The sequence below is a fragment of the Hyperolius riggenbachi genome, chromosome 9 (assembly GCF_040937935.1).
Source record: "Hyperolius riggenbachi isolate aHypRig1 chromosome 9, aHypRig1.pri, whole genome shotgun sequence".
NCBI classification, from domain to species: domain Eukaryota; kingdom Metazoa; phylum Chordata; class Amphibia; order Anura; family Hyperoliidae; genus Hyperolius; species Hyperolius riggenbachi.
Window position 1 is genome coordinate 269,554,524 of NC_090654.1, and position 26,582 is coordinate 269,581,105.

At 47.4% G+C, this 26,582-nt stretch overlaps 1 protein-coding gene across 8 annotated transcripts in view; it reads left to right on the top strand.

The window, feature by feature from the left end:
* The window catches only part of LOC137533257 (E3 ubiquitin-protein ligase TRIM8-like), a 319,749-nt gene that overhangs the window by 283,838 nt on the left and 9,329 nt on the right, over positions 1-26,582 (top strand). For 3 of the 8 annotated variants that reach the window (XM_068254539.1, XM_068254538.1, XM_068254541.1), the window contains one exon: positions 8,402-10,104. The exons of 1 other annotated variant lie outside the window; for it this stretch is intronic. In XM_068254539.1, the coding sequence (XP_068110640.1) occupies positions 8,402-9,942 (1,541 nt within the window). In that variant the 3' untranslated portion in view covers positions 9,943-10,104. Of the gene's footprint in view, positions 1-4,462; positions 4,502-8,401; positions 10,105-23,004; positions 23,061-26,582 lie in introns of those variants that run through there. 4 more of the 8 variants (XM_068254543.1, XM_068254540.1, XM_068254542.1 and 1 more) reach the window with 4 other exon arrangements.

Genomic DNA, 26,582 nt, shown 5'->3' on the forward strand with positions numbered 1-26,582 from the left:
CTTGTGACTTCCTCTCTAGACACAAGTAGCAGAGATATCTTCCATGCTCTCTGATCAGCCATAGGGGGACAGGGCAGGGGGTGGGGGGTGATGGGCAAATCTCTCAAGATTCCCACTCTCCGCACCATGAAGATGTGACTTTTCAATCAACTTTTTTTTTCCTAAATACTACATTTTACTTTGTAAAACAAACATCACCCTTTAAAGAGTAACTGTCAGGCTGCAAAAGCTAATTTAAACCTCTATTCTCCAGTATTAAACAGTTTAGAAGGAAGCCACAAAGGCAATACTGAAGTTAAAAATCTCTCTTACTTTTGATGTGTGCTGAACAGCAAGGCTGTTATTCCAAAGCTCCTAAAAGTACGAGAGGCCGCATAACATACTGCAAAGCATTCTGGGGCTGCTTCTTCCCACCTTGGGTCCTCCCCTCGGCTGCTAGTGAGAAGTTACAGGCTCAAGTTACAGCAGCTTGTAACTCAGCCCAGCTCACAGCAATGAAAAATCACGGCATATGTTCCGTTAGAGTATACTGCATGAGTCCGCTATTGTTCCTAGCCACATGGCTAATTAATATTCACTGCACAGTAGTGTTGTCCATTAGGATCTTTTTTGTGAGTCCAATCATCAGGAAGCAGGGAGGACATGACGACACAATTGGCTTCATAGGAGACAGACAACATGGAACCTGCCATGAGCTGTCAGGAGCATCATTCTCTGCAAATACTATATAAAACTTCTGTGAAATCCAAACGTGGACAGTGAAATGCATATGTAATGTAAGTACAGCCAATATTTAGCTACTGATATATGTGTTTTTTTTTTTCTCTGAGACCCTATACCTAACAGCTCCTCTTTAAAGCAGACCTGAACTCAGAACTTCCTCTTGGCTCTAAAAGATATGCAACAGCATAATAACCTTTAAGGCTCTTACACAGTGGGACATTGCATTGCAGGGGATTTAAGGTCGCATAACGGTCCCCTAACGCAATGTAGAGCCGCGTTATGCGGCTCTTGGTGCGCCGTTTTCGTTCGATAGAACCGGCAATGATTCATATGAATCGTTGCTAGCAGGCAGAGAACAGAGAATGATTCATATGAATCACTGCTAGCAGGAAGAAAACTGAGAATGATTCATATGAATCATTGCTAGCAGGCAGAGAACCGAGAATGATTCATATGAATCATTGCTATCAGGCAGAGAATGATTCATATGAATCATTGCTAGCAGGAAGAGAACTGGCATTGCAGTGCAGTGAATATTGATTAGCCATGTGGCTAGGCAAAATAGCTGATTCTCCCCTCTTGCCCATAGACATTGCCTGATGAGTGCTAATGACTAAATAGAGTGCACCTGTGTGTAATCTAATGTCAGTACAAATACAGCTGCTCTGTGAAGGCCTCAGAGGTTGTCAAAGAGAATATTGGGAGCAACAACACCGTGAAGTCCAAAGAACACACAAGACAGGTCAGGGATCAAGTTATTGAGAAATTTAAAGCAGGCTTAGGCTACAAAAAGATTTCCAAAGCCTTGAACATCCCACGGAGCACTGTTCAAGCGATCATTCAGAAATGGAAGGAGTATGGCACAACTGTAAACCTGCCAAGACAAGGCCATCCACCTAAACTCACAGGCCGAACAAGGAGAGTGCTGATCAGAAATGCAGTCAAGAGGCCCATGGTGACTCTGGACGAGCTGCAGAGATCTACAGCTCAGGTGGGAGACTCTGTCCATAGGACAACTATTAGTCATGCACTGTACAAAGTTGGCCTTTATGGAAGAGTGGCAAGAAGAAAGGCATTGTTAACAGAAATCGTAAGAAGTCCCATTTGCAGTTTGCCACAAGCCATGTGGGGGACACAGCAACCATGTGGAAGAAGGTGCTCTGGTCAGATGAGACCAAAATGGAACTTTTTGGCCAAAATGCAAAACGCTATGTGTGGCAGAAAACTAACACTGCACATCAGTCTGAACACACCATCCCCACTGTCAAATATGGTGGTGGCAGCATCATGGGTGCAGGGTGCATCTCTTCAGCAGGGACAGGGAAGCCGGGCAGAGTTGATGGGAAGATGGATGGAGACAAATACAGGGACAACTTGGAAGAAAACCTCTTGGAGACTGCAAAAGACTTGAGATTGGGGCGGAGGTTCACCTTCCAGCAGGACAATGACCCTAAACATAAAGCCAGGGCAACAATGGAATGGTTTAAAACAAAACATATCCATGTGTTAGAATAGCCCAGTCAAAGTCCAGATCTAAATCCAATCGAGAATCTGTGGCAAGATCTGAAAACTGCTATTCACAAACGCTGTCCATCTAATCTGAGTGAGCTGGAGCTGTTTTGCAAAGAAGAATGGGCAAGGATTTCAGTCTCTAGATGTGCAAAGCTGGTAGAGACATACCCTAAAAGACTAGCAGCTGTAATTGCAGCAAAAGGTGGTTCTACAAAGTATTGACTCAGGGGGCTGAATAATTACGCACACCCCACTTTGCAGTTATTTATTTGTAAAAAATGTTTGGAATCATGTATGATTTTCGATCCACTTCTCACATGTACACCACTTTGTATTGGTCTTTCACGTGGAATTCCAATAAAATTGATACATGTTTGTGGCAGTAATGTGACAAAATGTGGAAAACTTCAAGGGGTCAGAATACTTTTGCAACCCACTGTGTGTATGTGTGTATGTATGTATATATATATATATATATATATATATATATATATATATATATATATATATATATATATATATATATATATATATATATATATATATATATATATATATATATATATATATATATATATATATATATACATACAGTGGGATGCAAAATTTTGGGCAGCCTTGTCAATCGTCATGATTTTCCTGTATACATCATTGATTGTTACGATAACAAAATGTCAGTTAAATGTATCATATAGGAGACACACAGTGATATTTTAGAAGTGAAATTAAGTTTATTGGATTTACAGAAAGTGCGCAATAATTGTTTACATTAAAATTAAGCAGGTGCATAAACGTGGGCACTGTTGTCATTTTATTGATTCCGAAACCTTTAGAATTAATTATTGGAACTCAAATTGGCTTGGTAAGCTGACCTACATACACAGGTGAATCCAATTATGAGAAAGAGTATTTAAGGGGGTGAATTGTAAGTTTCCCTCCTCTTTTAATTTACTCTGAAGAGTAGCAACACGGGGGTCTCAAAACAACCCTCAAATGACCTGAAGAGAAAGATTGTTCACCATCATGGTTTAGGGGAAGGAAATAGTTTAGTTATTTGGACATAACAAGAGGTGCTATGCATGGAGGAAAAAGAACACAGCATTCCAAGAAAAACACCTGCTACCTACAGTGAAAGTTGAGGGACGCATGGATTCCACTCAGTATCAGCAGATTCTGGAGACCAATGTCCAGGAATCAGTGACAAAGCTGAAGCTGCGCCGTGGCTGTTTTTTTGAACAAGACAATGACCCTAAACACTGCTCAAAATCCACTAAGGCATTTATGCAGAGGAGCAAGTACAACGTTCTGGAATGGCCATCTCAGTCCCCAGACCTGAATATAATTGAAAATCTGTGGTGTGAGCTAAAGAGCGCTGTCCGCTGTAATTTCTGCAAAAGGAGGATCTACTAAATATTGATTTTGTTTCTTTCTTGTGGTGCCCACATTTATGCACCTACCTAATTTAGTTTAAACAATTATTGCCGTAGCTGAGACAAGGTCCTCCAGTACCCAAGGCTGAGACACCAAAGTGCGCCCCTCCATCCCTCCCTCCCCAGCTGCCACACACTTATTGCTATTAGACTAAGAGGCGCCACAGGGCCCACAACCTCCCCAACACCTTAATATCTAGTTCTCTGGACTGCAGTCACTGACATGTATCCCCTTTTCTTATTTCTTTGTGCTTCAAACACATAAGGGGAAGGATAGCTGAATGAATTGTGCGCCCCCTCCTACACTGCGCCCTCAGGCTGCAGCCTCTCTTGCCTCTGCCTCGGTCTGGCCCTGATTATTGCACACTTTCTGTAAATCCAATAAACTTTATTTCACTTCTTAGATATCACTGTGTGTTTCCTATATGATATATTTAACTGACATTTTTTATCGTAAAAACCAACGATTTATACAGGAAAATCATGACGATTAAGAAGGTTGCCCAAACTTTCACATCCCACCATATATACATATACACACATCTATATAGTGCTGCGATGTGTAGCTGCTTCACTGCACAGTGTTACTGTCAGTCATATCAGACCCACAGCGTGTGTTAGCACTACAGCCACCAAATAATATCACTGTCAGGTTTCAGTGCCATGCTGTGTGTGACAGGGTTAAACTCAGACCTCCAAACAGCACAATAATAAGGCTGCCACTAGATGGAGCTCTGCTAGGATTGCAATGTTCTGGGGAGATACAGGGCCTGAGGCTCATATTAAAGTTGGACATCAACTGAGCCACATGTCTGTCTCTTCTCTGTTTAAAACAGGTTAGTGTTTATAACTATAGGCAGAATACTAATGTTGTCTGGATAAAATATACTTGTTCCTGTTGCTGTGTTAGCCTATGGGCTTGTCTATGCTAGTTCTTATAACTATAGGCAGAATATGTATGACTAGATAGAATATACTTGTTCTTTACTATGACAGCCTATTGGTTTGTCTGTTTTCTAGTCCGTATATCATTGCATTATGCTTATAAAAAGAGATATATTAAAGTTGGACATCAACTGAGCCACATGTCTGTGTCTCTCCTCTGTTTAAAGGGAAGGTTCAGGGACTCTACGGAAAAAAATAAAAATCCAAATCCACCTACCTGGGGCTTCCTCCAGCCCGTGGCAGGCAGGAGGTGCCCTCGCCGCCGCTCCAGAGGCTCCCGGTCGTCTTCGGTGGCCGACCCGACCTGGCCAGGCCGGCTGTCAGGTCTGGCTCTTCTGCGCTCCAATGTGCGTCTCACTGGTGCGCGCTGACGTCTTCTGGGCTGTACTGCGCAGGCGCAGTAGTTTTGAGCCTGCGCAGTACAGCCCGGAGGACGTCCGATGACGTCAGCACGCACCAGTGAGACGCACATTGGAGCGCAGAAGAGTCCGACCTGGCAGCCGGCCTGGCCAGGTAGGGTGCGCCACCGGAGGAGACCGGGAGCCTGCGGAGCCGCGGCGAGGGCACCTCCTGCCTGCCAAGGGCTGGAGGAAGCCCCAGGTAAGTGGATTTGGATTTTTATTTTTTTCACAGAGTCCCTGAACCTTCCCTTTAAAACAGATGCTGCTGGCTGCATTGTGGCACTAGTCTGCACACAGTCCACCACTGAACATTGGTAACATTTGCCATCTTCTTGTCTTATCAACAGGCCTTACCACACCTGGCCCTACAAAAAAAAAATTATAATTATTACCCTGGCAGGCTGGCGCAGCCAGTTACTCCAGGCCCCCTAATCCTACTTCAATGATTATTAACCTGGTGCATGCCAGTTATTTCAGGCCTCATTTCCGCTCTGGCCACCGGCACAGCTTTCCTGCACTGTCAACCATCCAGCAAGCCCCCTGGTCCACTTCAATTGGTTTTACCCCCTCCCCCCACCCCAAAGAAAATAAATACTATATATATATATATATATATATATATATATATATATATATATATATATAATTGTTACAACATTCGCGGACATGTTCATGAACCAAAAATCTTGATGTTTGGACATGCCTAATTAGGATTAGAGATGTTGCGAACTGTTCGCTCGGCGAACATCTCTGGGGCTTTTACTACTTCCAGGTCGTTCTGACCCGGAGTAGTACGCCTGCGCTGCCCGGCGAAGCGCGTCCTAGATCGCGCTCCTGTTACCGGGCACTCTCTGCGCATGTGCGTGACGTCGTTCATGACGTCATGCGCAGAGAGTGCCCGGCAACAGGAGCGCGATCTAGGACGCGCTTCGCCGGGCAGCGCAGGCGTACTACTCCGGGTCAGAGCGACCCGGAAGTAGTAAAAGCCCCATGTGTTCAGAGATATTCGCCAGCAAACGGTTCGGGAACCGTTCGCCACATCTCTAATTAGGATATGCTTTGTGATGCACCTGCATTGAATTCAGCTGTAATTTGTCACGTTGCCTTTCTGGTCCTGCGGATTATGCGTGCTACTCACCTTTCACCTCTCTCGATCACCAGCCTCTTTTGATCAGAATATTCCTTTTAATGTAACCCCAGATTTAAAAAAAAAAAAAAAAAAGGCAGATACTCACCTAAGGAGAGGGAAGGCTCGGTCCTAATGAGCCTTCCCTCTCCTCTCCCGGTGCCCTCCGTGCTGCGCTGTCTCCTCCGTTCGCGGAAGTCTTCGGGAGCCAAGTCCTCCCGAAGACAGGAGGCGCACACGTGAGTGCGTCGTAGAGGGCGCGTGCGCAGTGTAAAGTTTTATACATACCTGGGGCTTCCTCCAGCCCCCTTCAGGATAATCAGTCCCTCGCTGTCCTCCTCCGCCACCTGGATCTTCTGCTATGAGTCCAGGTACTTGAGCCCCCACTGATTGCCGCCCCTCTCAATCTCCCCTCACTGAGAGGTGCAGGGAGAGGCGGAGATACGCGGGCAGATTGACACGCATGGAGGCAGAGCTGCAGCTCAAAGCTCTGCCTCCATGGGCAGCAAACTCCACAAGCAAGAAAGTCGTGGATTTTGCAGGGGGGGATTTGGGAGGGGGGGGGGGGGGGGTAAAAAACCCTCGTTTTGCTGCGGGGATAAGGCGGTTTAGCAGGGCTTATAGTGCTTAACATTAATAAAAGTTAAAAAAGTGGATTTATACTCGCTTCAGAGTCTCTTTAAATTATTATTATTATTTCCGCAGCGCTGTACAGAGTTTATTTTGTCACTTAACTGTCCCTTAGAGCAGAGCTTTTCAACCTGTGGTACGCGTACCACCAGTGGTACTTTGCTGTTGGCCAGGTGGTACACTCCAAGTTTGATTGCCACTTAATTGCCTGCCTGCTGCTTGTCCTGGTCCCATCCTGCCTCCACAAAGTTTGGCTACTCCTTGCTCGCTCCTCACTGTGCTGCCCTGCAGCATAATTCAAAACTCAGATCAGCAGTGAGGAGAAAGCCAGGTGAATAGTGCACAGTGATGGTGGGTATACTTCAAATACAGGAAGTGACATCACTGCTTACTTCCTATAATTGAAGTATACATACCATCACTGCACCATTCGCTTTATTATCTCTTCACTGCGGTTAAGTACCAGTGGTGGTACTTGACATTTTTTCTGGCGATAAAAGTGGTACAGTTAGTGAAAAGGCTGAAAAACCCTGCCTTAGAGGGTCTCACAATCTAATCCCTACCATAATCATATGTCTGACGATATGTGTAGTGGTGTATATATCGTAGTCTAGGACCAATCTTTTTAGGAGGAAGCCGAATAAACCACCGTAGGTCGGGAGGTCCCTCGGCGTCCATCTGGCTCTTCTCCCAGGCCCTGCTCAGAAATGGCTCCCCGGCGGCACTGGGCCCGAGTGTCGGGCTCCTTCTTCCTGAAAGCTGACGTCAGTCATCACGGCGGCCGGCGTGACAGTACTGCGCATGCGCAATTAAACCGCACATGTGTACTACTGTCACGCTGGCCGCCGTAATGACGCGAGGCGGCCGGCGTGGTGACGATCGACGTCATCTTTCCGAAAGAGGGAGCCTGACACTCGGTCCCGGTGTCGCCGGGGAGCCATTTCTGATCAAGGCCTGGGAGAAGAGCCAGATGGACGCCGAGGGACCTCCCGACCTACGGTGGGCTGGAGAAAGCCCCAGGTAAGTTCAGATTTTGATTTTAGTTAGAGCTCGGAGTCCCTTTAAATATTCAATGCTAAAAATACATTTGTATGCAAAAAAAAATTAGTGTTCATCAGCCAGTATACTGCACATGTGCGGCTATTTAAATATTCAATGTGAAAAATCCATTTGTATGCGTAAATCCGGTTACGCATAAATTACACTATTATGCGTAATAACGATTAGTGGTTACGTTTACATGTGATATTTTTTATGAGTAATCTGCAAATTTTGCATTACGATACGTAATTGAGAATTAGGATGCATAATTTTTGCCCACCATTAATCACTCTATATCTCTTTTGGGATGTTTTACTTTCCAATAAGAGGTGTCCATTCAGTGTAGATACTAGATATATAGGTAGACAGTTCAGCAGAAAGATGGGATATAAATAGATAGATAGATAGATAGATAGATAGATAGATAGATAGATAGATAGATAGATAGATAAGATAAATAATAGAGGAAGATAGATGTTTTAGATAGGTGTGTATTTGCACTTTTCACCTGACCCCTCCTCCAGGCAAATTATAAGTAACTGGTTATTCTGGATTCAGAGACTTTCACTTTTGTTTCTCTTTCCTGCTACTAGCGATGGCGTCTGCTGATCTGAGCGAGGAGCTGGAGTGTCCCATCTGTCTGAACATTTATACAGATCCTGTAAGCCTGAGATGTGGTCACAACTTCTGCAGGGTCTGTATCGATCGTGTGCTGGATACACAGGAGCGGTCTGCAGATTATTCCTGTCCTGAATGTAGAGAGAAGTACAAGGATCGGCCTGGACTACACAGAAACATTGCTCTGAGGAACATAGCAGAGCGTTTCCTGTCTACTCAGCCAGAGCAGCAGTCCGAAGTCCACTGTACTTACTGTGTTGACTCTCCTGTACCTGCTGTTATGTCCTGTCTGATGTGTGAAGCTTCTATGTGTGATAAACACCTGAGAGTCCACAGCAAAGCGCCAGAACATGTCTTATGTGCCCCCGCCACCTCCCCGGAGACCAGGAAGTGCTCAATTCATAAGGAAATACTGAAGTATTACTGCACTGAGGATGCTGCGTGTGTCTGTGTGTCCTGCTATGTGATTGGGGGACATGTTGGCCATAAAATGATGTCACTGGATGAGGCCTCTGAGAAGAAGAAGCAGAAGCTGAAATCTGATCTGCAGACAATGATGGCAGAGACAGAGGAGGCTGAGAAAAGAGTCCAGTGTCTGGAGGAACGCAGGAGAAAAGCACAAGAAAAAGCAGATGGTGAGACAGAGAGAGTCACTGCCCTGTTCAAAGACCTCAGGAGACGGCAGGAGGAACTGGAGAAGAGAGTCCTGAGTGATATCATGAGGCGGGTACAATGCTATAATGATGTCATCAGACACCTGGAGATAAAGAAGGTAGAGCTGTCCAGGAAGATGAGTCACATTGAGGAGCTGTGTAACACGACTGATCCATTGACTGTCTTACAGAACTCAGAGACAGATGACTTGTGTGACACGAAGGACAGACATGATAAGCAGCTCCATGATGCAGGGGATCTGGATGTGGCCGGCATCTCGCACATGTTACACACAGGACTATCTGATATCCTATCTGGGGTAACTGGGGGGACCTATATACAGCCTGCAGACATATTACTGGATGTAAAAACAGCTAATTATTATCTACATATATCAGATGACAGGAAAACTGCATCTGTGTCAAAAGGGCAAAATCCCCCCAAAACACCAGAGAGATTTGAGGATTATCCTCAGGTGTTGAGCAGCCAGGAATTCTCCTCAGGGCAACATTACTGGGAAGTGGATGTTGGAAGATCATCTAACTGGATAGTCGGGATGTGTTACCCCAGTATAGACAGGAGGGGAGATCAGTCACTAATTGGCGATAATAACAAGTCCTGGTGTTTGCGCAGGGTTGATAATCAGTGCTCATTGACACATAACGGGGAAGATATCGATTTACCTGACAAGATCCCCAGTGACAGAATCAGGATATATCTGGATTATGAGGCTGGGCAGATCTCCTTTTATGCCCTGTGTGACCCAATCAGTCACCTCCACACCTTTACTGCCACCTTCACTGAGCCCCTCCATGCAGGGTTAGGTGTATGGGAAGGCTGTATAAAGATATCTGGGGGGTAGTCAGGAAGTGTGAGAGACTCGCCTACTGGTGACATCACAGGAAGATAATTGTGATTGGCTTGCTGTCCTGCCAGTAATTGGTAGCATCTTGCGATTTTCAGGGACAATTCCTGGTTTCTATCTTTAAAGCCAATGTGTACCGATAAAAAAAAAAAAAAAAAAAGTCAGATACTCTCCTAAGGAGAGGGAAGGCTCGGTCCTAATGAGACTTCCCTCTCCTCTCCCGGTGCCCGGTCCCGCGCAGGATCCCCCGTGGCAGTATTCGATCAGTTCGGTCAAATACTGCCGCTTCGGAAGTCTTCGGGAGCACTCGGGCTCCCGAAGACGGGCCCCTCCATACTGCTCATGACGCACTTGCGTGGGTCTATGACGCACTCACGCGTGCGCAGTATGGAGCGGCCCGTCTTCGGGAGCCCGAGTGCTCCCGAAGACTTCCGAAGTCCCCCGTGGCGGGGGATTTGAACGGAGGATCCACCGAGCACCGGGAGAGGAGCGGGAAGGCTCATTAGGACCGAGCCTTCTCTCTCCTTAGGTGAGTATCTAATTTTTTTTTTTTTTTTTTTTTAATCGGTAACCATTTACTTTAATAATTATATCCTAAAATCCTCATTTGTTGACACATTAGTATTTCTTTATACACATTAGTATTTCTTTATCTGTTACTGATATTGTAATCTCTATTCTCTGTATTACTTCCAGCGATGAACTGCCTGTGATAAGGAACATGTAACATGAAACAAATGATGTCTCTTTCTTTTTCTTACACTATAGTCTTATTTTATATTACAGCATAAATGCATGTTATTAAGCAGATAAACAGGAAGCATTAAGGGTTGGTTTACACGGGCTTCTGCTGAGCTTCTCGAACGCTGTGTATGCCAACGTTTAACAGCTACGCTTTTAAAGGGACTCCGAGGAGTAGCTAAAAACAAAATCGGAACTTACCTCGGGCTTTCTCCAGCCCACCGTAGGTTGGGAGGTCCCCTGGCGTCCTCTTGGCTCCTCTCCCGGTCCCTCCTCTGAAATCACGACTGGCGACACCGGGGCCGAGTGTCGGGCTGACACTTCCTGAACGATGACGCTCGTCGTCATCACGCCGGCCACTACGCATCATCACGGCGGCCGGCATGACAGTACTGCGCATACACGGTTTGCAGTTAGAAAAGCGTCATCGTTCAGGAAGTGTCAGCCCGACACTCGGCCCCGGTGTCGCCGGTCATGATTTCTGTGAAGGGACCGGGAGAGGAGCCGAGAGGACACTGGGGGACCTCCCGACCTACGGTGGGCTGGAGAAAGCCCCAGATAAGTTCTGATTTTGTTTTTAGCTATTCCTCGGAGTCCCGTTAATGGCTTTCAGGAGAGTGTTTTCCGGGCTTTTGGTGGCTTTTGCAGGAAGTATACGGAAAGGCTCGGCTTTTATTGACTTTCAGTGCCTTTTGCTGGCTTTTAAACGCCTTCTAGAAGCTGCATGTTGCTTTTGAGATGGGACCACGCCGGAATCAACTGCCAGGCTTTCATGAAAGCCTGCAAGAGCTTGTACGAAGCGCTCCCATTCACTTGCATGGGACAGCGGTAGATCCCTAAAATGTTACTTTAAGCGCTTTTATTGGCTTTCAGTGGCTTTTGCTGGCTTTCAAATACCTTCTAGAAGCTGCATGTTGCTTTTGAGACAAGACAAGATGCTGGGATAAACTGCCAGGCTTTCATGAAAGCCTGCAAAAAGCATACTAAACTCTCCTATTCACTTGCATGGAATGGCAGCAGATCCCTAATTATGTTACTTTAAGGGCTAGTTCACACGGACATCTGCCGAGGTTTTGCTTGGCACCGCATTCAAATGCCAGCATTTAAATGCTGACGTTTAGATGCTAGCTTTTGAAGGCTTTTGGGAAGCCTTCAAGGCTAGCGGTTCGGGTCCCTACACTGGTTTCCCAGCGTTTACCGCCTCTGAAAGCAACATGTTGCTTTTGAGACTAGATGCGACACCAGAATTTATGAAAGCCTGCAACAGCTTGTCCTGAACGCTTCTATTTACTTGGATGGGACAGCGGTACATTCCGAAAAACGTCACATCTAAAATGTTGCATTAAACGCCCGGAAAGCGTCCGTGTAAACCAGTCCTTAGGCCCCGTTCAGACTGCAGAACGCAGACCGCAACGCATGCGGACCGCAACGCGTACGAACGCACGCCATCCGCGTTTGCATGCGTTGCGTGGCTGATCCCATCACTGAAAAGTGAATGGGACAGCCATGCGTTTTTACAAAAAATGCGTGCAGCATGCGTTCCCGGACCGCACAGGTCCGGAACGCATGCAGTGTGAACATCAGACATTGCACTCTATGCAATGTCTGATGTCGTGCGTGTCGGCCACCTGCACGCGTTTCCAAAACGCGGCTGGAAACGCGTGCAGTGTGAACGGGGCCAATATTTACTGATTCCACCGAGTCAGGGGTTGGGGGTCTTCAAATGCATTATTAGGTATGGACAGCCTTGTTTCAGGTATAACTCTGTAATGAGATGACATAATTATTATTAAGCATTTATAAAGCACTGACATCTTCTGCTGCAGTTTAGAGTATATAGTCATGTCACTGACTGTCCTCAGAGGAGCTCACAATCTAATCCTGCCACAGTCAGTCTAATGTCCTACCATATTATTATTATTAAAGGGATACTGTAGGGGGGTCAGGGGAAAATAAGTTACCCGGGGCTTCTAATTGTCCCCCGCAGACACCCTGTGCCCGCGCAGCCACTCACCGATGCTCAGGCCCCGCCTCCGGTTCACTTCTGGAATTTCAGACTTTAAAGTCTGAAAACCACTGCACTCGCATTGCCGTGTCCTCGCTTCCCCTGATGTCACCAGGAGTGCACGGTGCAGGCACAGACCATACTGGGCCTGCGCAGTCCGCTCCTGGTGCCATCAGCGGGAGCAAGGACATGGAAACGCAGGCGCAGTGGTTTTCAGACTTTAAAGTCTGAAATTCCAGAAGTGAACCAAAGGCGGGGCCGGAGCATTGGGGAGTGGCTGCGCGGGCACAAGATGTCTGTGGGGGACCATTAGAATCCCCGGGTAACTTCAACTCATTTTCCCCTAACCCCCCTACAGTGTCTCTTTAATCTACTGTATATAGCTTTGACATCTTCTGCATCATTTTAAAGAGTACTAACCTCCTGAGCGTTACGCCGCTCACGAGGTTTTGCAGCTTTTGGGTCCCCAATTTAACAGATTGCATGGCTGCAAAACCTTTCCAGCCATGTTGTTGTTTGCTAACCATTTCTTCACCACTTTGCTGTGTGTTTTGGGTCATTGTCCTGCTGAAAAGTCCACTGGTGCCTAAGGCCAAGTTTCTCTGCAGACTGCCTGATGTTGTTGTTGAGAATCCTCATGTATTGCTCTTTTTTCATGGTGCTGTTTACTGTGATTAGGTTCCCTGGTTCATTGGTTGAAAACACCCCCTAAGCATTAGGTTCCCACCACCATGTTTGACAGTGGGGATGGTGTTCTTTGGGTTGAAGGCTGCTCCTTTTTTATGCCAAATGGAGGAAACATCATTGTGACCAAACAATTACATTTTTGTTTCATCTGACCTTAACACAGAAGACCAGAAGTCTTCTTCTTTGTCCAGATGAGTATTTGCAAAGGCCAAGCGAGCTTTTGTGTGCCTTATCTGGAGAAGTGGCATCCTCCTTGGTCTGCATCCATGGAACCCAGCAGTGTGCAGTGTCTGTTGGATTGTCTGCCTTGAGACATTGCCACCCGCTTAACCCAGATTCACCAGGATGGCCTTGGGGGTGATCCTTGACTTATTTTTCCCCTCTCACTATCCTCCTGGCCACCACAGGTGTCACTTTTGGCTTCCGACTACGCCCTCTGAGATTTTCCACAGTGTGGAAGATCTTGTATTTTTTAATAATACTCTGCACTGTAGGCACTGGAACTTGAGAACATTTAGAAATGTCCTTATAGCCCTTTCCTGATTTGTGAGCAGCCACAATGTGCGGCTGCAGGTCCTCGCTGAGCTCCAGGGGCGCAGCTAAGGTTTTGGTGGCCCGAAGCAGTCCATAATTTGAGGAACCCATGCATGAAACAAATGGGCAGCCCCACCACAAAACAAAGTGGCGCGCGAAAAATTGGCGTGGCCAAAACATGTGAGAGGAGACAAATACTAGCAGTTTCTAGGCTAAATTGCACCCAGGGCGAGGGCGTAAAATTTGCCCTCCCACGTGGAGACAGGTATAGGTGCCCCCAGTATAGGTAGCCCGTATAGTTGCCCCAGTATAGGTTAGTTAGGTAGGTGCTGGCAGCATAGGTTAGATAGGTAGGTGCCCCCAGTATAGGTTAGATAGGTAGGTGCCCACAGTATAGGCTAGATAGGAAAGTGCCCCCAGTATAGGTTAGATAGGTAAGTGCCCGCAGTATAGGCTAGATAGGAAAGTGCCCACAGTATAGGTTAGGTAGGTAGGTGCACACAGTATAGGTTAGATAGGTAGATGCCCCCATATAGATTAGATAGGTAGGTACCCCCCAGTATAGGTTAGATAGGTAGGTACCCCCCAGTATAGGTTAGATAGGTAGGTACCCCCCAGTATAGGTTAGATAGGTAGATGCCCCCAGTATAGGTTAGATAGGTAGATGCCCCTAGTATAGGTTAGATAGGTAGATGCCCCTAGTATAGGTTAGATAGGTAGGTACCCCTCAGTAAAGGTTAGATAGGTAGATGCCCCCAGTATAGATTAGACAGGTAGGTGTCTCCAGCAATAGGGGCGGGGAGAACGGGTGAAGTTTCAACTCACCTGTCTCGGTCCTGCACGCAGCCTCTATGTTTTTCCTTTCCCGGCGTCTTTCGCATCGGTAAGAGCTCCCCCTATGATGACATGCGGTTACATCATCACAGGGGACGCTGTTACCATAGCGACAGACACCACACGCCGGGACAGGATGAAGATAGAGGCTGCTTGCAGAATCGAGGCAGGTGAGTTGAAACTTTGCTCTGCCCGCTTCCCCCGCCGCTGCGCTGCCAGCAGCAGAGCGAGCTCCCCTTTGTGTGAGGCCCCTAGTGGAGGCGTGGCTCGCCTGTATGCTGGCGGCGCCTCTGCTGAGCTCCTTTGTCTTAGCCCTGACTGTCCACATAGCAACTGCAGAGAGCTGCTGTTTTTCACCTGTTGAGTTGATTAAAACAGCTTTTCCCAATTAATCAGGGTAATCAGGAGCCTTAGAACAGCTTGAACTATTTGGAATGGCATAGAACTTTGGATTTTCCCACAGACTGGCAGTTTGTGAATAATTTTGGACTGGACACTTTGCTCAAATGTAAATAAAAGCTGAGAAATGTTATTGTTTCCACAATAATGCCTCTTGTACATCGTCTTAATATCTTTTGGAAGACACCTATGTCCTTTCCCTTCAAAAAAATACTTGATGGTTGCTTGGTGTGTATACAAGAACTAAACTACAAAACACTCTCGAGATGGTATTATACTTCACAGAAATTACACTGAATTTTCCCAACTAAAGACCCCAACTGCTGGAGGTGCAGTGTTTGTGTTGGCTCCCTCTCCCATGTCCTCTGGAGTTGCTCCAAACTAGTGCCGCTATGGAGAAACATTGAAAGCTTGGTCAAGGACATGACAAATCGAGAAATCTCTTTTTCAGCCCAGTTCTTCCTACTGCATGCAAACACATGGAGTATGACAGCATATAAAAATCACACTGTGATTCTCATTGTATAGAACAGGAATCACAAGCGCAAATCGCAAGATTTCATCTGCCAAATCATGATCGCGGACCCCAGCTCGATCACAGGCAAGCGGCAGGGAAGCCCCAAATGTCAACCAGCCCATAGTGATGTCTGTGCTTGTCCTCAGAGGAGCTCACAATCTAATCCTACCATAGTTGTAGGGCTTGATTCACAAAAGGGTGATAACTGAGTTATCACGCCTAAAAGCTTTGCATGTGAAAACTAGGGTGCTAAGTAGTTTGCACTCTAGTTTGCACGTGCAAACTAGGTGCAAACTACTTAGCACCCTGATTTAGATAGCTATATGTGCTCCCTTACCCCATTCGGATAGCCAGATGTGCCCCCCTTTAAATAGCCACGTGTGTGCCCCTTTAGTCAGATGTGCCCCCCTCTTCACCCTGTTTAGGTAGTCAGATACCCCCCTTTAGATAGCATTATTCTGCTGCTTTTAACACTTCTGCAGAGGGAGGGACAGAAGCAGGGGCACTTTGGGCAGCCAGCAAGCCGCCTCTGTGGGGGTGCAATGGCCGTGCTGAGCGCCCCCTTACAGTGCTGTGCCCAGGGACATATGTCCCCCTTGCCCACCCATCGTTACTCCTCTGGGGAAGAGTATGGTCTGCATGTATACACTGATGCTTCATAAATCCACAGTTATTATTAGACACAGGTGTAAGGGTTGTCGCACTTAGGTGAGACGCTCTGTGCGGTCACTTGATACACAAGAGTCCCGGCCGGTGACTCAGTGTGTGGTGGCAGTGCTCCTGCTCTCACCGGAGACCCCTCGCTTGTACTGCGGGAATCTCCGATGATCCGGCGCTTCTGACTGTGACGTCCCCCTGGGGTCCTGTCTGGGCAGCTTCCGTGTTCTCCACGTGCTCCTCTCCTCTCTGGACTTAGGGAGAGAACAATTCCTGTTCACTCCATGTGCTATGTAAGCTTGTAGATCTCTTAGGTTTTAGCCGGATCTGTACAAACATGGGTAGCACTCCACAGATGGTCCACTGGGGTTCAAATCGACATGTTTCGACGGACCCACACGTCTTTTTTTTTTTTTTTTTTTTTTTTTTTTTTAGGATCGATCCAGGAACCCTTTGGATAACTGCATTTTTTGAGCAATATATGCACTTTTGGAGCAATATATGCATCACACCTAAAAGGAAAAGCTCTCAATTTTGTGGTATTCTAATGCCTTTTTTCTCTTAAAGGGGACACCAGGAAGTTCCTTATGGTATGAGTGAAGTGTATGCAGTTTGATGGAACTTATATTGGTACTGTATTTTATTAATTTTGATTTTATTGAATAAAATATTTATCCAGCTCTCATACAAGGCATCCAGCACTCCCTATTTATACTATAATGTATATGTTACGGCCAGAACCCGAAGTTTGGCCACTTCTAGTTCTGGCCGGCCACTTCGGGTTCTGGCCGGCCAATGCGGGAAGTGGCCGCTGCGCTGCGGCCAATGTTAGAAATGGAATGATTCCTCTGACATTAATGTATCTTCTGGCCGCAGCGCAGCGTCCAAACGTATAACAATTTAGTTCATTTAATGCAATTCAGCCGGCGGCAATGTAACAATTCAAGCCGCCGGCTTTTTCTCTGCGCCTCTCTCTCTCCTCTTATGGGCAGCAGGCGGGGACACGCGTCTCCCCGGGAGTCGTTCGTCGCACCAGGAAAGCAGAGCGGGGAGGCTGCAGACATCGCTTCTGCCAGCACCCGCTCTGCAAGAACGGCAGGATTCCCCTGCCGCGACGAACGACTCCGGGGGGGACACTCGTGTCCCCGCCCGGCTGTCCATAGGAGAGCGACTGAGCGAGAGAGGCGGGGGGGGGGGGAGAAGGAGAGAGAGAGGCAGAGGAGGAGAGAGAGGCGCAGAGAAAAAGCCGGCGGCTTGAATTGTTACATTGCCGCCGGCTGAATTGCATTAAATGAACTAAGTTGTTATACGTTTGCCCGCTGCGCTGCGGCCAGAAGATACATTAATGTCAGAGGAACCATTTCTAACATTGGCCGCAGCGCTGCGGCCACTTCGCGCATTGGCCGGCCAGAACCCGAAGTGGCCGGCCAGAACTAGAAGTGGCCAAACTTCGGGTTCTGGCCGTAACATACATATCTCGTTTATAGTGGGTAGGAGGGTCTCATATAAGGGTAGCAGCAGGTTGAAAATAAATTAGATGATTATGATGGTCTACAGAGATTTGAGATTTGGTGCTCTACAGAGAGTCACTGGGCCACATTTATCAAAGCATTACCGACAGTTTTTTCTTCTAAAACTGTTCTAACCAGCAGAAGAACAGTTCTGCATGATAGTAAGAAACTTCCCAAATCCTATGTAATAGCAGCAGTTAAATGTGGATTTCTAGAGCTCTTCTACAGTTAAGAAAAGTGCAAATCCATTCCTTAACTGCTGCAGATTAACCCTTTCTGGACCAGCACCCTCTGCCCCCTTAAGGACCAGAGGATGCTGGTCCAGCAAACCGCCGCTTCCCGACAAATCGCCACAAGTTACCGTCGCTCCCGCCGGACACGTCGCTCTGTCCCCGCCGCAGGCTGCTCTCTCTGCCGTCGCTATGACGGCAGAGCGCTGTGCGCCGGTCAGGAGCCGCTTTCATTGGCTCCTGACCCTGTCATTCCATGTAAGCTAATGAGAGCGGCTTACATGAATGACAGGGCCAGGAGCCAATGAAAACGGCTCCTGCCTGGCTCACAGTGCTCTGCCGTCATAGAGGCGGCAGGGCATCACATTGCGGCGGGGGCAGAGTGGACCGAGCGACGCGGACGGGCTGGGGCGCGCGGTCAATGGGACGTAGAGTTAACGTCCGGTCAGGACCGCAGCGCCCCCTGCCCGACGTAGATTCGTACTCGCTCGGTCCGAAAGTAGTTAAGAAGTGCTCATTAGCAGTTCTACAGTGTAGGCTAGATGTGATTTGTGAAGGGCTCCTCCCCCCTCACTCAGAGCTTGCTGACAGCAGGTGTATTGGTTACCTCAGCAACAGCAATTCCCCTCACACACTGCACTGTCTGAGAGACCTTCTTAGCTCATTCTATTCCTTACAGTTAAAGAAGGAATCTGCACTATGTAATGATTTCTTAGGATGTCTGAGACAGTTCTGCACGGATTTCTGAAAACCTCCTAATCTTTTGTCTCAGACACTCTTGATAAATCTGGCCCACTGAGTCGTGTAACCCAGAGTTCCCCAACCCTGTCCTCAAGGCCCACCAACAGTACATGTTTTGCAGAAAACCACAAACCTGCACAGGTGAGGTAATTAGCATCTCAGTAGAGCTGATTAACTACCTCTGTGGATTTCCACACAACATGCACTGTTGGTGGGCCTTGAGGACAGGGTTAGGAAACACTGCTGTAACCTAATATTCTAATTATGCAGAATGAGCAGTGGAAGCTTTATATATTACCAGCTCCCAGTGATCGCGTCTCCTCCATTCCCTGGTTAGTTAGCAAGTGCCATGCAGCCAGCCAATCACCATGTGGGGACTGAAGCTGCATGGTGATTGGATGGCTGAATGGCACATGCTAACCAACTAAGAACTGGAGAAGACGCAATTATCGGGATCCGGTAATTTATAAGCTTTCGCAGCTCATTCTGCATAATTAGAATATTGGATTACAGGAGCTCCCCCCCCCCTTCTCCCCCCCGGCTCGCAGGCCAAACCCGCAGATCTCTCTAGGGGTGGGGTGCGCCCCAGCTATAGGTAGGTCCCTGGCAATAACTGTTTATTGGGTGAGTGTTTAAGGCAGTGGCGTAACTACAAACCTCGGGGCCCCGATGCAAACTTTGGACCCAGGCCCCCCCCCCCCCCCCTTAAATAGCCAGGAGCAGGACCGGATTTACCATTTAGGAGCCTGTAGGCGCAGAATTTCTGGTGCCCTAAACCCCGCCCCTCAGCATAGGCCACACCCCAGGTCAATCCCTACCCCCCCATAAAGTGTAGCTCTTATGGCCTACCACCCTTCCCCTAATGCTGGGTACACACCATGCGTTTTCCCGCTCGATCCGCGGGTCGATCGGGATCGATTCGATTATTTCCGACGTGCTTGATTCGGGTTTCGATCGTTCCTGCCGTCGATTTTGCATACTTAACATGCAAATCGACCGCAGGAACGATCAAAACCTGAATCAGGCACGTCGGAAATAATCGAATTGATCGCAATCGACCCACGGATCAAGCGGGAAAACGCATGGTGTGTACCCAGCATTAAGGGTGCTTCTCCCAAGGAGCCCTTGGACTGGGTAATAACCTCTCCCCCAACAACATTCCCCCCTTCCCCAGAAAGCATGCCTTTAAAACACACACAGTGGACACACACACACACACACTCTGGTACACACACTCTGACACACACATATACACACTCTGCACCACACACACTCTGGCACACACATACACACTCTGGCACACACATACACACTCTGGCACAGACACACATACACACACTCTGGCACACACACACATACACACACTCTGGTACACACACACATACACACACTCTGGTACACACATACACACCACACTCTGGCACACACATACACACACTGGCACACACATACACACACACACTGGCACACACACGTACACACTGCACCACACATACACACACTTTGTCACCCTCTTCCCTCCCCCCAGCAGCAAAGAATAAGTGAATACTTCACCCCAGCAGGCAGCCTTTGAACTTTACTTGAGGGAGGAACATCCCACACTCTCTCCGCGGCTGCAGCTGCATGAATCCTGGCTGTCGCTGATCCCATCCCATCATGCCTTTCCAGTCCAGACCAGATAGAAAGCAGCTACTCCGGAACGGCCACAAAGTCTCCCGAGTCCCGACTGAAGTCTGTGCTGTGCAAAGCGCCCCTCCCCCACTTGCAGGGGATCTAAAGCCACAGAGATCTGATACAGTGCAGAGCGGGCCGGGCAGCATGAATGTGAGAGTGAGTCGGGATGAGTGAGCAATGCAGAGGCCCGACTATAGCATCAGCAGAGCGGGTGGCTGCGCTGTCATGCGTACCCACGTTTTTAGAAGCCGGAAGCAAAGTGGAAGGGAGGCACGCTGGGAGGATGAGCGGGCCCTTGAGGGCCCCGGGCCCCGTCGCACAGGCGACTGCTGCGACCGTGGCCCCTACGCCAGTGCTTTAAGGATAATGCATGGACAGACCTGTTGTTGGGCTCTCTATTCTCTTTTCTGGAAAGAGTGGGAAGAAAGATGGAGTAGGACTCAGTGTGGACGATAGAACAATTGTATTGTTTGTTTGTGATCTATCATGACAGATCACTAATTATGATATCAGGCAGTGTCAGACTGGGAGCTGGAAAAGCTGAGGAAATCCACTTGCTGGCCAAGTAGCAGAAATCAGATGTTGCTGCTCACAGAAAAGACTTGCTGTAGGTTTCTATTGGGAGTGATAACACAGGGTTTCTGCTGCTTGGCCAGCAGGTGGATTTCCTCAGCTTTTCCACCTCCCAGTCCGTCATTGATGTCAGAAATGTTGAGGTACTCGCGTGATTTTTTTTTTTCTAAGAAGTTTAGCAAGGATCATTGTAAGGTGTGTATGTAGCTTCAGGACCATTTCTTGGTCAGGGCTACCGCCCTGGGCACAGACCGGCAAGTAGAAGGGGGGAGCAGGCAGAAGGACATAACCGCTAGCTAGACAATGACGCGTGGTGCAGACAAATGGAAGAAGAAAGAAGATTACCAGCGCAATCACCTTCCTTGACTCCTCCTGGGCTGCCTGCGTCAGACGTCAAGTCATCATCACGTCACCAAAGCATGATGACACCTGATGCCCTGTAGCGGTACTGCAGGCTGTCAGTGTGCGGAGCCCATGGGGGAGTCTACTTTCTGGGCTTTCTTTGCCTGTGTGTTTTCCTGGTCTCTGCTTCGTCCTGGATGAGCGGCTGGTCAGAGCGGCTTGTCACTGGTAAGTAGGCAGATCTACTTGTGACCTGTAAAAGTAGTACAGAGGCGCCAACAGGGTAAAAACAATATTTCTTTAAAATGGATAAAATGAAGTAGGTAGTGGTGGACTTACCCCTCCAAAACAGACACAAAAATTGCTGTTTTAAGCAAAAATCAGTTTATTTACATACTCTGAAAAAGGTGCAACGCGTTTCGCGGGTATATCCCACTTCCTCAGGCAATAAATAGGAGCATATCACCAATGCGGTCCGGTACATAGCCTGGCGCCTCTGTCTGTTTGTGACCTGTGGCTGTGTGACTGTCCCTAATGTGTAAGGGTTTGCGAGTTCACGGGGGTGGGGGGAAGGGGGCTCAATTTTTACACTTTCGCCCTGGATGCAATTTAGCCTACAAACTGCCTTGTGTAGCTTTAGTATATAGCATGCTCCAATATTACCTTTTTGTTTGTGTATGAAATAAGGCTTCTGCAGCTAACATACAATTTATGCTGGTCTGTGCAATGTGCGTGGTGCACATGGATGTATTTTGGTAGCTCCCTTTGGCGATTAGTTTGATGCATCTATCTGTCCCAAGAGAAGATGTCAGAATAGGTGCTCCTAATGCCTAGACAGGCTTGACACACTGAATGCGTGTATGTTTGTACTATGCAAGTTACAGGGCCAGATTTAGGAAACATACTAACGAAAGGAACCTATATGCGTTGTATGTGACTATGCAATAGACTTGTAGCAAAGACCCCAGCTTTCAACTTAGCTGTAGGGATAGCTTTAGTTCCTGCATGAGTTGTGCAAAAGAATTTGCATGAGAATTTGCATTCGAGTGTGCGGAGGGTTAATACTTTGCTGTTTTATTTGCCACACCACCTTTAGCATCTCCCTATTCCATACGTTTAAAACATTTAAATGTACTAGCTCGAGGTGAGAAGCCTGGTGTGTTTTTTTTTTTTTTTTTTCTGCAGCTACAAATCTTGACATTTTTATCACAAGACCAGAAGGAATTCGGCCGGAGGAGTTAGTTTCAGGCCTTGTGGGTTTGGCTTCTGCTGCTTTGATTCCATCATCCCGCTGTGCTGACTGTGGGGGGGAGGAGCACAGACTGAATCCCTCTAGAGTGTAGCCTATAACAATGACCACTTCAGCTAAGTATGGGGCTCTTGACCAGGGATTTATGCAGCATCAGTTAAAGTGAACTAAGCAGCTCCTGGCTTCAAATAGCTGCAAGGGCTGCCATTGTTTAGAAGCCAACCCCTGCTGTTTTACAACTAGCATTGTCCAGGCTAGGTGTTAAATTCTTCAACTGTAACTGATGTTTTCTGTTTGAAGTACAATGGGGGTTTGTTTGTGGTCAGTTAAGTCTAATGAGGTGATTTCTTATCTGTGTTCCACAGGTCCTTTGCGGATGGACAAAGTGGCTATTTTAACCCTTAGATGTAAAAAAAAATAGGTAAATTGAAAGTTTTTTTTTTTTTATATAAACCACATTTTTAGAATGCATTTTTAATTTGCTATAGAGCTGCCCTGGGTGTTAAAAATGATGCTTGGTTCACTTTAATCAACAGCTCCTAAACAGACAGTAACAAGCTGAGTAACTGAGAGCCGCTCGGATCTAGGAAGGCGTATTTTGCCTGGAGTGAGGCTTCAATTATGTGTTTTGGTGTTTTGTTCCTACAGATCTTTAGTAAACACGGCAGCGCTGTTTGCTTGCCTGGCACAGACGCGTCCCCGGTTGCCTCTGTTGACAGTTTGGCGGGTGCTTTACGGCGGGAGGGCTCCAGTGGAGCAGTGAAGGTCATTGTGCGGGAACAGCCCCCTCGCGGCCCATGACTCTGCCTCTTGTATAATAATGCAGATAGATTCTTTGTTTAAGGCAGTCACATACTGTAGACACAGGCAGGAATATATAATGGATTCTTCAGTCTGTGGGAGAGACCGAAACGAGGTCAGAATAAAAACAATTAGCTTAGAACCTGGGATCCGCTCGGTATACGTGTGTGCCGGCTCCAAGAGACGTTTGTTTTAGGGGGGTGAAGACAAGCTTCAGAGGAGAAGCCATGGAGGCATTTTCAAAGATTAAATTAATATTTTTCTTCATCATCATTTGTATGTGTTCTGCTTGCTTTGAGACTGAACTGAATAAAGGGATTGATCTCACCGAACATATTTTTCTCCCGTTTTTTTTTTTTTCTCACAAGAAATGTCTCCACACATCTTCAAGTCAAAATCTTTTTTAATCTCAGTTACTCCCACACATGAAATGCAGCAAAAAGCTACTCCACATATGAAATGCAGCAAATGCTACCCAATATATAAAATGCAGCAAACGTTTACACCCATATATGAAATGCAGCAATTATTATTTCCCACATACGAAATGCAGCAAGCGTTAAGCCCAGATATGATGCAGCAAACGTTACCCCATGTATGAAATGCATCACCCCCCAAATATGAAATGTAGCAAATATTACCACCCACATATGAAATACAGCAAACATTACCCTAACACATTGGAAATGCAGAAAACATTACCCCCACTTCAGAAATCCAGAAAATGTTACCCCCCCACATAAGAAATGCAGCAAATCTTACAACCCACAAAATGAAATGCAGCAATGGTGATTGCTCACATATGAAATACAGCAGACTTTATCCCCCCATGTATAAAAAATAAAAAATGTTACACCCCACATATAAAATGCAGCAAACTTTACCCTCCACAAATGAAATGAAGAAGACATCAACCCCAGGGCCGGCCCTAGACTTTTTGCCGCCTGAGGCAATTTTTTTTAAAATTGCCGCCGCCGCCCCCCCCCCCCCCCCCCGTGGGGGGGCCGCCGAGCTGGAGGGGTAGCTGGCAGGAGGGGGGTATTGGGCCTAGCGGCGGGGAGGGGGGTCGGACCCCCCCCTCCCTCGCCTGGGTCCCCCGTCCTCCGCTCCCCTCCAGCCTTAAATAGAAGCAGCCGCTATGTGATGTGTAAGAGGAACGGGCGGGGAGGACACTCACCTCTTCCCAGCGTGCGCTCCACTGACGTCACTTCCTGCAGCGTTGCAGGAAGTGACGTCAGTGGAGCGCACGCTGGAACGAGGAAGAGGTGAGTCCTCCCCGCCCGTTCCTCTTACACATAGCGGCTGCTTCTATTTAAGGCTGGAGGGGAGCGGAGGACGGGGGACCCAGGCGAGGGAGGGGGGGTCCGACCCTCCCCGCCGCTGGCCCAATACCCCCGTCCTGCCAGCTACCCCTCCAGCTCGGCGGCCGGCTCCCCGCACCCACGGACGGGCTGGTGCCGCCCCTGGAAATTTGCCGCCTGAGGCAAAAGTTTCACCCCGCCTCATGAGCGGGCCGGCCCTGATCAACCCTATATATGAAAAACAGCAAATGATACACCCCCACACCCACTTACACACACTCACACTCTCTCTACCTGCTGCTGCAGTACCTGTGATCCCTTCAGTGCCATCTCATGCATGTTGGGGCCTTGCCCAACAACTCCGGTGGCTCCATGCAGTGACGGGACATGGAGCCACACACAGTCATTAGACCCAGCCTGAACATAGCCTGGGTCTAATGACCATGTGTGGCTCCAAGCCTAGCGAGAGAGCGGTGTCGGTTCCATGGCAACAGTAGCCCCACAGCATTCAAATACTCCACAGTTAGCAGATAGCATTCATATGACCTGGCACCATTTATTGGCCAAAGTCATCCTTGTGCCTGTTCATGTGCTGGAGAAGAAGAAATGCACTGGGTACTAATGGCTGCAGTGCATTCGGAGGGTATGTTGTTCCGGAACTGCCATGACACCAGATGTGACCTTGCAGTCCAAAACAAGAGGAGGAGCAGGACAGTTTTAACATAACTGCTTTTTCAGAATGAAAAAAAAAAATATTTTCTTGATTGAACTTCATTTCATTCAGTAGCTAATACCGCCTTTCCTACGAGAAATCTTTACCTTTTCTCAAATAGATCATCAGGGACATCTGTATGGCTGATATTGTGGTGAAACCCCTCCCACAGTGTGATGTCATGACCATGGTCCTGACAGTTTGCTGTCTGTGAACCTTGTTGCATTGTGGGTCCGTGTATAAGAGGAATCATGTCATTGGATGTTTGTATAATGTATGGTGATTGGCTAATTGTGATCAATGTTATGTATATAAGGCGGTTTGATGTCATTTCATATTTGTACTACACACAGCACAGCTTGATAAAGAGGCTTATGCCTCGAAACGTCGCCTATTTAAGCTGTGATGCTTACATTGAAAAAAAGAGCATAAAATCGATTGAATGGTGCAGGCTTCTCTCCTTGCATGACAGTTTGATCCGGAGTGCTGCTGGATCTTGCCAGGCACATCCCTCTACTTTGACCAAGAGGCGTGCTTCACCCTACTGCTCACTACAGTTCCTCTTTAACGTCACAATGACAAGTTGTCAGTCCAATTAAACAAAAACAAAAAACCTATCAGCGCAATGATCTGAAGTCGCCTATTACATTGCAGCATATCAGTAAGAAAGGAACAGCCCATAGCAGTACAGTATCCCTTTATTTCCGCGCCGCACGGCCTTGTCTGCCGCATCGCGCCGTCGCCGCCGCTTAAAACAAAAACAATAACACGGTTTACATAATTATGTCGCAGATGATGGAAAATACGCCAGATAACGGCGGTGACAAAGCAGAACATCCGCCCGGAGACAGGAATTGTTGCGACGAGCTTATCGTGCGGAGGCAAAATCCCCCCTTTTGTTGGAGATTCCCGGGGGCTCTGCTTGCTGCGTTTTGTTCCAAGCCTTGGAAAAAAGAAAGAAAGAAAAAAAGCTATATTTAGTGAGCATGAAAGTCATCAGGAAAGTGTTGCAAATGGCTCTGTTCTTTTTATTGCAAGGAGAGTAAAATGTTTGTCCTTTGTGCTGGCATAATTCGGCAGCTATTTGTTGAATCAGAAGGGGGTAATGTTCAGGAAAATGACTCAGATT